General features: G+C 40.0%; 1 protein-coding gene across 1 annotated transcript in view; it reads left to right on the forward strand.

The window, feature by feature from the left end:
* The first annotated feature begins 1,777 nt into the window (after positions 1-1,777).
* Positions 1,778-12,171, forward strand: part of UTP20 (UTP20 small subunit processome component) — an 80,985-nt gene continuing 70,591 nt past the window's right edge. Inside the window, exons 1-8 of the mRNA XM_081130767.1 lie at positions 1,778-1,998; positions 2,928-3,008; positions 6,266-6,332; positions 6,448-6,580; positions 7,036-7,224; positions 10,269-10,350; positions 10,893-11,030; positions 11,480-11,635. Coding sequence (XP_080986893.1) covers positions 1,954-1,998; positions 2,928-3,008; positions 6,266-6,332; positions 6,448-6,580; positions 7,036-7,224; positions 10,269-10,350; positions 10,893-11,030; positions 11,480-11,635 — 891 coding nt within the window. The 5' untranslated portion in view covers positions 1,778-1,953. The remainder of the gene's footprint in view (positions 1,999-2,927; positions 3,009-6,265; positions 6,333-6,447; positions 6,581-7,035; positions 7,225-10,268; positions 10,351-10,892; positions 11,031-11,479; positions 11,636-12,171) is intronic.

The following is a 12,171-nucleotide window of genomic DNA, read 5'->3' on the forward strand; positions in this document are numbered from 1 at the left end:
TTCCATGGTTTTAAGTACTTCACACTTTCAGCAAAGTGCAAGTAAGGTATTTAATTCACACCACTTGCCTGATCTCCACAGGGAGCTCTAAGCAGGAATGTATTCAGTTGTCTACTTAACATCTCTCCTTGGCTACCTAAGATGTAAACACCTCAGACTAAATATTTCCAAAGAGAATTATTACTATTATTCATATTATTATTGTCTATGTTTTCAGCTCATAGAAGAGTGCATGGCCCACAGTAGACTCTTAAAAGCATCTGTTGAATGAATAAGTGAAAGAAATATATATAGTATACACACACACACACACATACACAGGGCTGTTTGTACAATTATTTTTAACAACATGACATTAGAGTAGTGGGGAAAACACCAAAATGTTAATGGTTGTGCATGAAATAAGATTTTTCTTTAAAACTCTATTTTATTTAGAGCATAGTGGTTAAGAATATCAGACTTGGAAGCTGAGTGACCTCCGCAGGACTGCCACTTACCTTGCTTTCTTCACATGCCAAAGGGGCTTAAAAATAGGTACCTCCTTTATATTCATGTAGCACTCACAGTGTGCTTGAGAAATAGAGTGAAGAAGTAAAATGGAGTCACTATTGTCAAGCGCTCAATTACTAAAATCAAGTAGTTGAAGATACGAGGAAAGGCTGCATCAATGTCTGCATATACAACAAACCTCCAGATAACCCTCTGATTGCCCCCCCCCCCAAGGACTCAGGAAAGAATGGTCGCAGATCCAGGCCAGCCGAGGACAATCATCCAGACCAGGGATCAGCTACAGGTTCACCATCTCTCATCAATCCAGAGGCTAAGGACACAGGACTGATTCTTCTCAAGAATGTACTTGGCACTATAAGAACCCCTGGCTTTTCTTTCTTTTTCAGGACACTCTGGGTATTGCCCACTTGTATTTTCTGTTTGCAAACCCTGAGAATCTTGAATAAATCTTTATCACATTAGGTAAGTGGTGGTGAGTGTTAGCTGATAATAATGACAAACGTTTTCTTTTACAATAAAAACACACATTTTCCAAGAGACATATGAAAAAATGCGCAAAGTCACTAATCATCAGAGAGATGCAAATTAAAACCACACCTGTCAGAAAGGCTCCATCAACAAATCAACAAAACAACAAACAATGAGTGGATAAAAAAGCTGTGGGACATTTACACCCTGGAATACTACGCAGCTGTAAAAAAGAAGGGTCTCTTACTCTTTGGCAGAGCATGGAGGGACCTGGAGAGTATGATGCTAAGTGAAATAAGCCAGTTAGAGAAAGACAAATACCACATGGTCTCACTCATAGGTAGAATATAATAAACAAAATAAACTGATGAACAAAATAGATCCAGAGACAGAAGCATGGAACAGACTGAGGGATCTCAGAGGGAAGGTGGGGGTGGGGGAGCGGGTGGGGAGAGATTAACCAAAGAACTTATACGCTTATATGCATAACCCATGGACACAGACATTGGTATGGGGAAGGCCTGGGAGTGGGTGGATGCGGGGTGCAGGGGATCAATGAGGGGGAAAAAGGGACATCTGCAATACTTTCAACAAAAACAAATTAATAAAATTTTAAAAGCAAAAACAAAAACAACAACAACAAAAAAACCCACACACATTTTCCTTATAGACCTTAACTAAACAGTAAAAAAACTTGGCCCACATACCCGCCAGCAGGCGCCTCCGCCTCCCGGCTCCCCGGCCCCGCCCCCAGGACGCGCCTGCGCCGTCCCCTTCTTCCTCCCACGTGACCCTCCCCGGCTCCTCCCCGGCTCCAACATGGCGGCCTCCAGGCGCACGGGCCGCACGTGAGAAAGAACTTGGACAGCGGGGAATCCGAGAGCGCCAGTGTGTCCGCCAGTTTCCGCTCATCACGTTCCGTCGCACCCCTTCCACCCTTCCCCGGGCCCTCGTGGGCCGCTGCCCTCCGCAGTCATGAAGACAAAGCCCGTGTCCCACAAGACCGAGAACACACACCGGGTGAGCGAGGGAGCCTGGGCCGGGAGCCGGGAGTCCCGGCGTCTCTCAGCCGTGGCCGTGGGGGCTGCCGTGTTCTGGGCCGAGCATGAGTCACTCGCCCGGAGGCTCTGGCTAGAAAGGGGCACTCTCCGGGTGTCGTAAACATGGGGGTGGGGAGGAAGGCTGGAAGCAGATGTCGCCCGTAGCGTGTGGAGTCTGGAGTGCCCTGGAGTCCCCTTCAGCCCGGAGTTCAGTTCCCTCCGACAGACTGATTCTTTGGAGCTGTTCTCTCCCCTGCTGTTTTATCTTTAAAGGCCAGACTAGGGGGCGGGCAGGTGGGAGAATACGAGTGATTTCCAGCCTTTGGCTCCTACACCGCTTTCTCCGTTCGTCCCTTGAGAGTTCCTTCGTTCTGGTGCAACCTTAGGTTTGTTCATGTTTAGAAACACTGTGATTGCAGCGACTTAGCCAGGCCCCTGGGCTGTTAGAGGGGCGTGAAACCCGACGGTAGATCTAGCGAGGCTGCACCGCCAGCTTTCCCTTAGGTCCCCCACAGTCTGGCCTGGAAGTTTTATTTTAAATGACATAACTGAAAGAACTTGTGCAAACATATCCATAGCTATTATCTTTGCATAGTAGCGCAGTGCGTTTGTTTAAAGCTCCGTGTCTTTCCATTTGTTTTTACACTTTTGATTTATCAGTGACACCTACTTTTAGTGCCCAAACTCAATTATACATTTTATGATTGAAAATAAAGTCAAGTTGCAAGCGAAGCATACCGTTATTATGTAATGATGGTGCATGAGGAGGCTTATGGAAGCCTTAACATTTCTACTTTCAAGAGGAAATTGTCCACATGTAATTATTGTACAGCATTCAAACCGATACTCAAGATGTGATAAGTATTAAATGATGATGTATCTTAAATATGCTCCTCCCCTCCCCCGCAGTTTCTTACATTTGCCGAACGATTGGGGAATGTGAATATCGATATTATTCACCGGATCGATAGAACTGCAAGCTACGATGAGGTAAGAGAATGTTATACGAGCCAGGCTTCCAAGTATTCATAGTCAGTGTTTCAGTCTTTCCTCTTAGAAGTGGATTGCTTTTCAAGCCATTCCTTTATGAACATGAAGTGCATGATACCTGTCTAATACAATAGCCACCTGACAAATTAGATTTAAATTAAATTAAAATTCAAGTGCTCAGTAGTCATATGTGGCTAGTTGCTATCATATTGGACAAGTGCAGATATGAAACATTTCCATCGTTGCAGAAAGTTCTATTGGGTGATGCCGTATTAGACAGTGAGCTGATACTCAGGTGGCTTCTGTGATTCCAGCCTCTTCCATATTCTAAGGCTACAATTTTAGAGGTTTTGAGCAAGTCACTTTCCTGGGGCTTAGTTTCCTCTTTTATAAAAAGAAAGGGGCTAAAACCACATAATTTTTTCCACTTGTAACCATGCTCTAGCTCGGTCACACCTCTACTCAAAAATCTTGCCTTTTGTTGCTTCAAGTAAGTATTTCTCTGCTAGCCTTTTAAAGTCCTGTATGTGTGCATTCAGTTTGGGGATTCATAGTCCTTAACTATTCGTTGCTTCGCTCTGGTTGGATTCTGCTCACTCTTCTTTGAATGCCTTGTCTCCAATGGGTGAATTCAGCGTGTTAAATGATCTTATCTAGGTAATCACATAACGCTTTGGGAACTCACAGTCAAGGGAGCCTAACCTAAACTATTTGGGGGTGTAGGGTGGGGTGTCAAAAACGATAATGTAGTTAAAATGATACCTGAATTTAGTCTTGTTGTGCCTACAGTGGTATCTTGGTTTTTGAACGTCTCCATTGACGAACATTTTGGTTTAGGAACTCCCTAAACCCAGAAGTAAATGCTTCAGTTTTTGAACCCGCCTCCAAAGTTGAACACACCACACTGCTTCCGCTGAGTGCAAGAGCCTGAGGTCTAGCTGTCGGCTGTTCATCCCTCGGTTTTCAAACGTTTCAGAACTCGAATGGTCTCTGGAACAGATTACATTAGAAAACCGAGGTACCACTATAGGTTTTAGCATGGCAAAGAGGACAGAAAAGGCTGTTTAGGCTGAGGAAGAAGATATATAAAAGATAGAGGCTAGAGAATGCATATCTTGTTCAGGAAACTACAAAGCAGTTCATTGTGGTTATTGCTGTATGTAGGGGGTGTGTGTGTGTGTGTGTGTGTGTGTGTGTGTGTTGATGGTGACTGGAATGGGGGATGGGAGTGCCTAGTGAGAGAAAGCAGAAGGGATAGTCAAGGATCGTAAAGAGCTTCATATGTCAAGCTAAGTTTGGATTTTATCCTGAAGCTATGGGATATCATTCGAGGATTGTAAGGCAGGGGAGTAAGTGACGTGACGTTTAAGCTTTAGATCTCTCTGGCTTTAGTGTGGAGGAAGAGGAGGACTGGAGTTGGGGTAACCAGTTGTGAGGATTTGGTAGTTATTTAAGTAAATGATTATGGCAGCGTCAGTCAAATGGAAAGAGGGAAGGATTCTAGAGATATTAGATAAGTAGAATCGATAGGGCTTGTGACCTGCTGGATATGCAGGGAGGAAGGAAATGGGGTTAACTTTTTTGGTTTCAACAATTAGGTGGTTGAGGATGTTATTCATCAAGATAGATTTATAGGAAGAGGAGCATGGGATTGGTTTTGTTTGGGGCTTGTTCAGTTTGATATACCGGTGGCCATCCAAATGATGGTATCCAAAAAATACTTGGATGTATGAATCTGGTGACTTCAGAGGTAGAATTACAGATTCAACATTCAGCATATGGTTAATAGTTTAAGCCACAGGAGAGGTTGAAAGTACTAAAGGATTGAGTGTTCAATGAGCAGAGAAGAGGGCCTAGAACAGGATCCTGGGTTGGATGGTCAAGAATGGCCTCAATCAAATGTCTGGCCATTGACTGGGACTTGTTGGTCTAGGTTTTCCTTGTAGCTACTTGTTCTCCAATAAGCTAAACTAGGCTTCTTTTCATGATGGCAGAACCTTTCCAAGAGAAACAGAAACTTCAAAGTCTCTTAAAGACTAGTTCTGGCAGTCGCAGGATCATTTCCATTACATGTTATTGGTCAAAATAAGTCATTAGGCCAGGCCAGATTCAGGGGGTGAGGAAATAGACTGTGTCTCTTGGGGTAGGGGCTGTGAGTCACATTGCAAAGGGACAGGGACACAGTTATCACAAATGGTTAACATGTGCCAGTCACAGTGCTAGGCTAGGAATGCCTTCAACATTTAGGTTTTAAACTGTTAGATGTATTTCCCTTCTGCCTTAAGAGATACTGAACACAATTTAATTGGATTCTTTTTCTTCCTTTCTATTCTCTGTAACTATTGATTTTATTTCATTTTTATTTTTTAAAGATTTCCAAAGCACACTGTAAAGATTTACCTTTTTTTGAGATTGAGGAGGACCTGGCATGCTGTTTGTGTATGTGCTTAAGTTTTCTCTCTCTCTCTGTCTGTCTCGTCACTGTCTCGCTGTCTTTCTCTGTGTACGTATATATATATATATATATATATATATATCACACACATATATTTATCCATAACCTTATGGAACACTTTGGTATTTTCTATTTTGTTTCCATTTTATTCGTCTGTCATTTGCATTTTATATGTTCAAAACAACCAAATAGTGGTGTGATGGAAAAGCATATCATATTTGTTTATATATGTGTACATATACATACACATGTATATACACATGTATGGTAATAATGTGTTGGTTTTACCTTTCAGAGTACAGAGTAATATATAAAGAATGTAGTGATGAACTTAGACAAATGCATTATCTCAACCCTCCACTCCTGTTGCCAAGGAAACGGATACTGGCAATTTGGTAGAAGTGTATTCTTCCATGCTTTTCTCTCATACAAATATGTGTGAACATTGGGAGAGGTCTTTTTTAAAAACGAAAAATTGGATCCTGCTATACACTTGACTGTGACTTTTATCACTTTGGGGGGTATATCATCAACATCCTTCCTGTTCAGTATACAATAGATCTTTTTAATTGCCCCATAATATACCTTGGTATGTATAGACCACAAGTTATTCCAGTCATTTTCCTGTGTTGGGTATTTAGGCCGTTTTATGTTCTCTCCTCCACTACAGTAAAAGTTGTTGTTTTTTTAACTCTTGACTATCATCATTGTCTTAAGATATTAGTATATCACTATTCTTATTTACTCTGATTACAGTTTGTCTTTGAATTGCCTGATTAATGGACTGTTTTAATCTTGACAGGAGGTTGAAACCTACTTTTTCGAGGGTCTGCTGAAATGGAGAGAACTGAACCTTACGGAACACTTTGGTATTTTCTATTTTGTTTCTATTTTATTCGTCTGTCATTTGCACTTCATATGTTCAAAACAACCAAATAGTGGTGTGATGGAAAAGCAGAACATTTTTTTTTTCCTTTCATCCAGGGAAATTTTACAAAGAAGTTATTGACAGATGTCAATCATTCAATCAGCTGGTCTATCATCAAAACGAGATAGTTCAGAGTTTGAAGACTCATCTGCAAATCAGGAACAGTTTTGCTTATCAACCCCTTTTGGAGTAAGTAGCATGTTGAGAGAAAGGTCAGAGACATTTGTCTGAATTTTCTGAATGGTTGTGTTTTATAGTACATATGCCTTAGATCTGATGTTTATAATTTAAAAATAAGAATTTACCTTTTCTGTTAGTCTGAATCTCAGTGCATGGCCATAAAGCAGAATCTTAGGTATATACTTTTTTGCTTTTGTTTTATACTTTTAAGAGAGCCCCATTTTTCTTTGATAAAATAGGAATGATTGACCATAATTTGGATGAAATGCACCTTCTTTCTCTGGCCTGATTTCTTTGCTGAACTCTTAAAATGTGAAAAACTTTAAACATTCGAGACTTGATTCAGAAGGTTTAATTAATCCTGTCATCATAGGGATCAGCTGTCATTTATGAAATAGACTTTCAGTATTTGTTTTTTGGTCTATATGTCTCACAGACATTACTTTTTCTTATTTTTAATCCAGTTTGGTTGTACAGTTGGCACGAGATCTGCAGACAGACTTCTACCCACATTTTCAGGATTTTTTTCTAACTATCACCTCAATCCTGGAGACTCAGGACACGGAGTTGTTAGAATGGGCTTTCACTTCGCTGTCATATCTTTACAAGTACCTGTGGAGGCTCATGGTGAAGGACATGCCCAGTATATACAGGTGATCCTTTTCTCTCTAATATGCGGGTTTATGTTTTTTCTTCTTTTAATTTCTATTACATTTTATTGACAATTCAGTGCTGTTGAGGTAAGTTAATAAAGTTATACAACCATCTCCACAATCCAATTTAGGAACTTTCCCATCATCTGCAAAGGATTTCTCAAGCCTGTTTGCAGTCAGTCCTGTTTCCCATGCGCATTAGTTCTGAGAACAAAAGCAATGTTTGCGTGTTCAGTGTTCAAGACTGTCTCTGTGAAAACAACTGTGTGCTTGAGGGCTCAAAATAGAGTGATCCTCTGCAATAATGAGAATTTTTAGCATTTAAGTTTTGTAAGTTTTTATGTTTTGGTCAAGGGCAGGGCAGTTTTTATTAATACTGACAACCGGGAGAAAATTTCCGACTCTTTATTTGTATTTAGTTAAAACATGACTAAAACCTATCATGTGTATCTGCTGACATGGTTACCTGACTCTAGTATGTTCCTTAATTGCCTTTTCCCTGGCTTCTGTCTGACTCCAAACTATTTTTCTAGCCCAGTCTCTGGTTAATTCCTTATATAAAGTTGGTTCTCCAGCCAAAGTGGTTCACAGTCCACTTCTCCAGTCTGCGTTGACCTGATCTTCTCATATCCAACTATTGAAATCATATCCACCTCCCTATTAAAGCCTGGCTTGGATTCCATAACCTCCACTGATATTCCCAGACGCCTTAGCCAGAAGTAGAAGCTTTGTATTCAACCCCTTTGGCATTCCATACCACTTACATTATAGGACTTCTGTTAATAATTGTTTGTTCATATTGTAATGGTATCCTCTCAAACCTGTAAACTCTTCTAGAACATTGTCTTATGCCTGGCCAGCATGGCGCAGTGGTTGAGCATCGACCTAGGATCCAGGAGATTGCAGTTCGATTCCCAGTCAGGGCACATGCCCGGGTTTCGGGCTCAGTCCTCAGCAAGGGGTATGCTAGAGGCAGCCGATCAGTGACTCTCATCACTGATGTTCCTATCCTTCTCCCTTCCTCTCTCTGAAATAAATAAATAAATAAAATACAATAAAAACCCCCACATCATCTTAAATATCTACACTTCCTCAATGCCTATCATACTTAGTAAGTCAAAAGAGACACTCAGAACTTGTTAGCAAATGTGAACAGAAAGAGAATGAATTTCTTAATAGCTTTTTGTTTAAAATAAGGGAAAGATTGTTTGTAATCTATTTCCATCTGGGACTTGATGGAATTTTCCATTTGGTGTCCTGATTATTTCTACATACTTTCATTGCCACATGAATACGTAGATTAATTCTTCTCCTCCCCCACCACATAGGTGTGAGTATGGGATAAGACTGTAGATTTTGTTTTTGTGTCACCCCCCCTTGGCCTTACTGTCCTTTGAACAAAGAATGAGAAAGAAAGATTTTTCCAGCCTTCACTAGTTCTCTCTGAAGCTTTTGATCAAATGTATTAGAAACCAAGGTTACTTCATTAAAAACCAACGAGCTCTTGGATATATTATTTATTTGGTTCCTTGAGTTCTGCTAATTTTATATCTCCTAAGTCAGGCTCTCTGGGTCTAAATTTATTTGCTTTTAGTATGACATTTTCAACAACCTGGATATTTTCGATTGAGTATTACGGAAACCAAAGTCAGTACATTCCCATTCAAGCCAGCGCTTCATTCATTCATGTGTTTCGTAATATGTACTCAGTGCCAGGCCCTGTTTGGTTGTCCAGTTTCTAATAGTGATGCCACCATTCTCCCCATCAGTGAGACGTGGTGCCTCAGGGACGTCTCTGACCAGTGTCTTCAAGGACTCCAGAGCCTCTTAATTCTGTTATTCATGCACTCAATCAATGCAGTGAATTGAACACTGTCTGTGTGTCAGGCTCTTGAGATACTGTCACAAATAAAACATAAAAATCCTCATCTTTCGAAATTTATATTTTAGCAGAGAGAGAATATCTTGGGCACGTACCTGGCTTGCATAGGGATTGGCAAGGAAGCCTGGGTGGTTGAGCATCTTGTATAAGGGAGAATAATTAGGTGATATCAGGGTCATGGTAGGTAGGGGGCCAGATCCCAGAGGGCCTTGTTGACACTGTTAGGTCCTTGGTTCCATTGCAGGGACTCTGGAAATGTTTCTTGGGTCCACCCTTTGGCATTCCCCTCTGTCACCACCCTCTTCCATGGCCTTACTCTGCCAAGCTTGTGTGGCTTGTGCTGCTTCCTAGTTGGACGGCCAGCCTCTCCTTCCTTTATTTAATCCCATACATTGCTGCCAAATTAATCTTTCTGAAAATATTCATTTCTTTTCCATTCATTATTAGTACCTGCTATGAGCAAGGAACTGTTAGGTAATAGGGATATGGCAAAGATGGGAAGATGTATTCCATGCTCTCCTTTCGTTAGGGAGACCAATTTAAACAGTGATTGTACAAATAATTACTTATAGCTACATGGCTCTCTGCCCTTGAGCAGGTTGATTAGGCTTTCAGCCTCAATTTCATTATCTGTAGAATGGGGATAGTAATATTCCCTACCGTACAGAGTTGTGCTATTAGATGAAGTAACACAGAGGAAGTGCTTACATAGATGAAAGCTAGAGTCCAAACTCCTCTGCTTGGTGTTCGGAGCTACCTGTTTACCAGGCAGCTTTATCTGCAACTGCCTTCCCCCGACCAGCCACCTCCTTGTTATCTTTTGACCGTGATCATTTCTGCGTGCTCTGTATTTGATCTCGCTTTTATCCCTAGTGATATGCACTTTGGTATTCACCTGAATTCTTATTGTTCAGGGCTCACTACAAGTTTCAACTCCTTTAAGTCCAGCACCACCAATTCTTGCTACTTAATTTCTGTGACCTTCAGCCTTCTGTCCCGGCATGTGGGTGTCTTAGTAATGAAATGAGATTTTAAACTTGTTTTATACCTGTTGCATATTCCTTGCATACCTAGTACAGTGTTAGCTGGACATACAGGTGATGTGTAGTGCATCCTTATTAAAATTATAATTATTAAACATGTCTTATTTTCTCCTTCATAGGATGTATAGTACACTCCTGGCTCATAAAAAACTACATATAAGAAATTTTGCTGCTGAAAGCTTTACTTTTTTGATGAGAAAGGTTAGTTTGGTATTTTATATGTTTATTGCCCATTAATCCTCAAAAATCTGATGAACAAAAGCTGATGTCTTTTATAATGTGTGTGTGTGTGTGTAAAAGTACCCCCTAATTCAAGCCAATAAATACATGAACAGTGAGATTAACAGGAATTTTTATAATGATTTCTTGGAAGGAACTGATTGCATAGTGTCATTTGTGTTGGTTTCCATAGTAAAGTTTTATTAGAGTGTTTTGTAATAAAACCACATTAGTATTAAATGACTCTTATATTCATAAAATATATGACTTTCTATAAAAGATAGAATGTTTCCTTATGTAGTTTTTCTTGGTACATTCCTTATACCAAGGAATTACTCTCTCGTGTACATTACAAGTGTTAGCATACTATTAGAGTAGTTTGAGATCATTACAAGCGTCTGTTCCTTTTAGAATTTTGTCCTAATTATACTTAAATATGAATCTGTAGATTAGCAAGTAAGATTTCTTCATTTGGATATGTTTATGTTTTAAAAACAATTTTCCTTTTACATTTTGTGTTTTAGGTTTCTGATAAAAATGAACTTTTCAATTTAATGTTTCTTGATCTTGATGAACATCCAGAAAAGGTAGAAGGAGTTGGACAGTTGCTCTTTGAAATGTGCAAAGGAGTGAGAAATATGTTTCACTCCTGTACAGGGAAGGTAAATAACCTGGAGAAAAACTTTCAGTTAGTGTGAAAGGGATTAAAAAGAAAGCAGAAAAGATTTACTGAAATGATGGACAAGAGGTTGCTGAGAATGAATAGCATATGGGGAGTGTTAAGGCTTTGATAGCAGTGTTTACGTAATGTGGGCTCTGGATCAGTAGGTATTTTTACTTACAAGATCATTGCTCTCTTCATCCTGAATCCTAGAAGGTAGCATCAATTGATTAATGAGCAAAGATGGATGTGGAGGGGGCAGCTGGATGTAAAATTCCCATCTAGTTTGGAAATTCCTTTTAAGACAGGTAACCATCAGAGCTGCCATATCCTTCATTATTCCTAGATTCAATTTTAAGGTAGCTCATACAATTAGAGTGGGGAATCACAGTGTAATACTTAAAACTAAGGGTTTACTTGTTCATTTTAATGACTCTTGAATTCCCACAGGCAGTGAAGCTAATTTTGCAAAAGCTAGGACCAGTTACTGAAACAGAAACTCAACTACCATGGATTTTAGTTGGAGAAACACTAAAGAACATGGCCAAATCCACTGCGTTCTACATCTATAAGGAGCATTTTGGTATATTTTTTGAATGTTTGCAAGTGAGTTCTAATTTTTCAAGATTTGTATGTAATAAGGAGCCAAAGAGTTGATTGTTCTGGATCGTTTAGCAGACCACTCCTGGAGATTGTGTATTATAATTGTCCTTACACTCTTCCACACTTACTAGGATTTTCCTTCTCTCAACCCCCTGTACTGTTTTTATTGATTTGATACTTTGAGATACAGCAGAGCATAGTGGTTCAGAGAGCAAGCTTTGCAGCCAGGCTGCCTGTGTTTGAATCTTGGCTTTGTCTCTTATTACTAGTATGACTTGTGAAAGTTATTTAAGCCTCTATTCCCCTCTCTTTTCATCTGATAAATGGGGTAATAATATTTCCTCCTTCATGGTTGCCATGCTGATTGTAAGGAAATGCTTATAAAGAACTTAACAACAGTGCACTCAAAAATGTTAACCGTTATTATCCTTAGTGACGCCCAGTAAATGTGTCTTTTTCTTTCAAAGCAAAAGTATGTGAAAATTTTGAACTGCTTCACACAGTATTTTTATTGTCAGGTTAATAGATGAGTTGGGTAT

This window comes from Miniopterus schreibersii (assembly GCF_964146895.1).
Source record: "Miniopterus schreibersii genome assembly, chromosome: 2".
Lineage (NCBI taxonomy): Eukaryota > Metazoa > Chordata > Mammalia > Chiroptera > Miniopteridae > Miniopterus > Miniopterus schreibersii.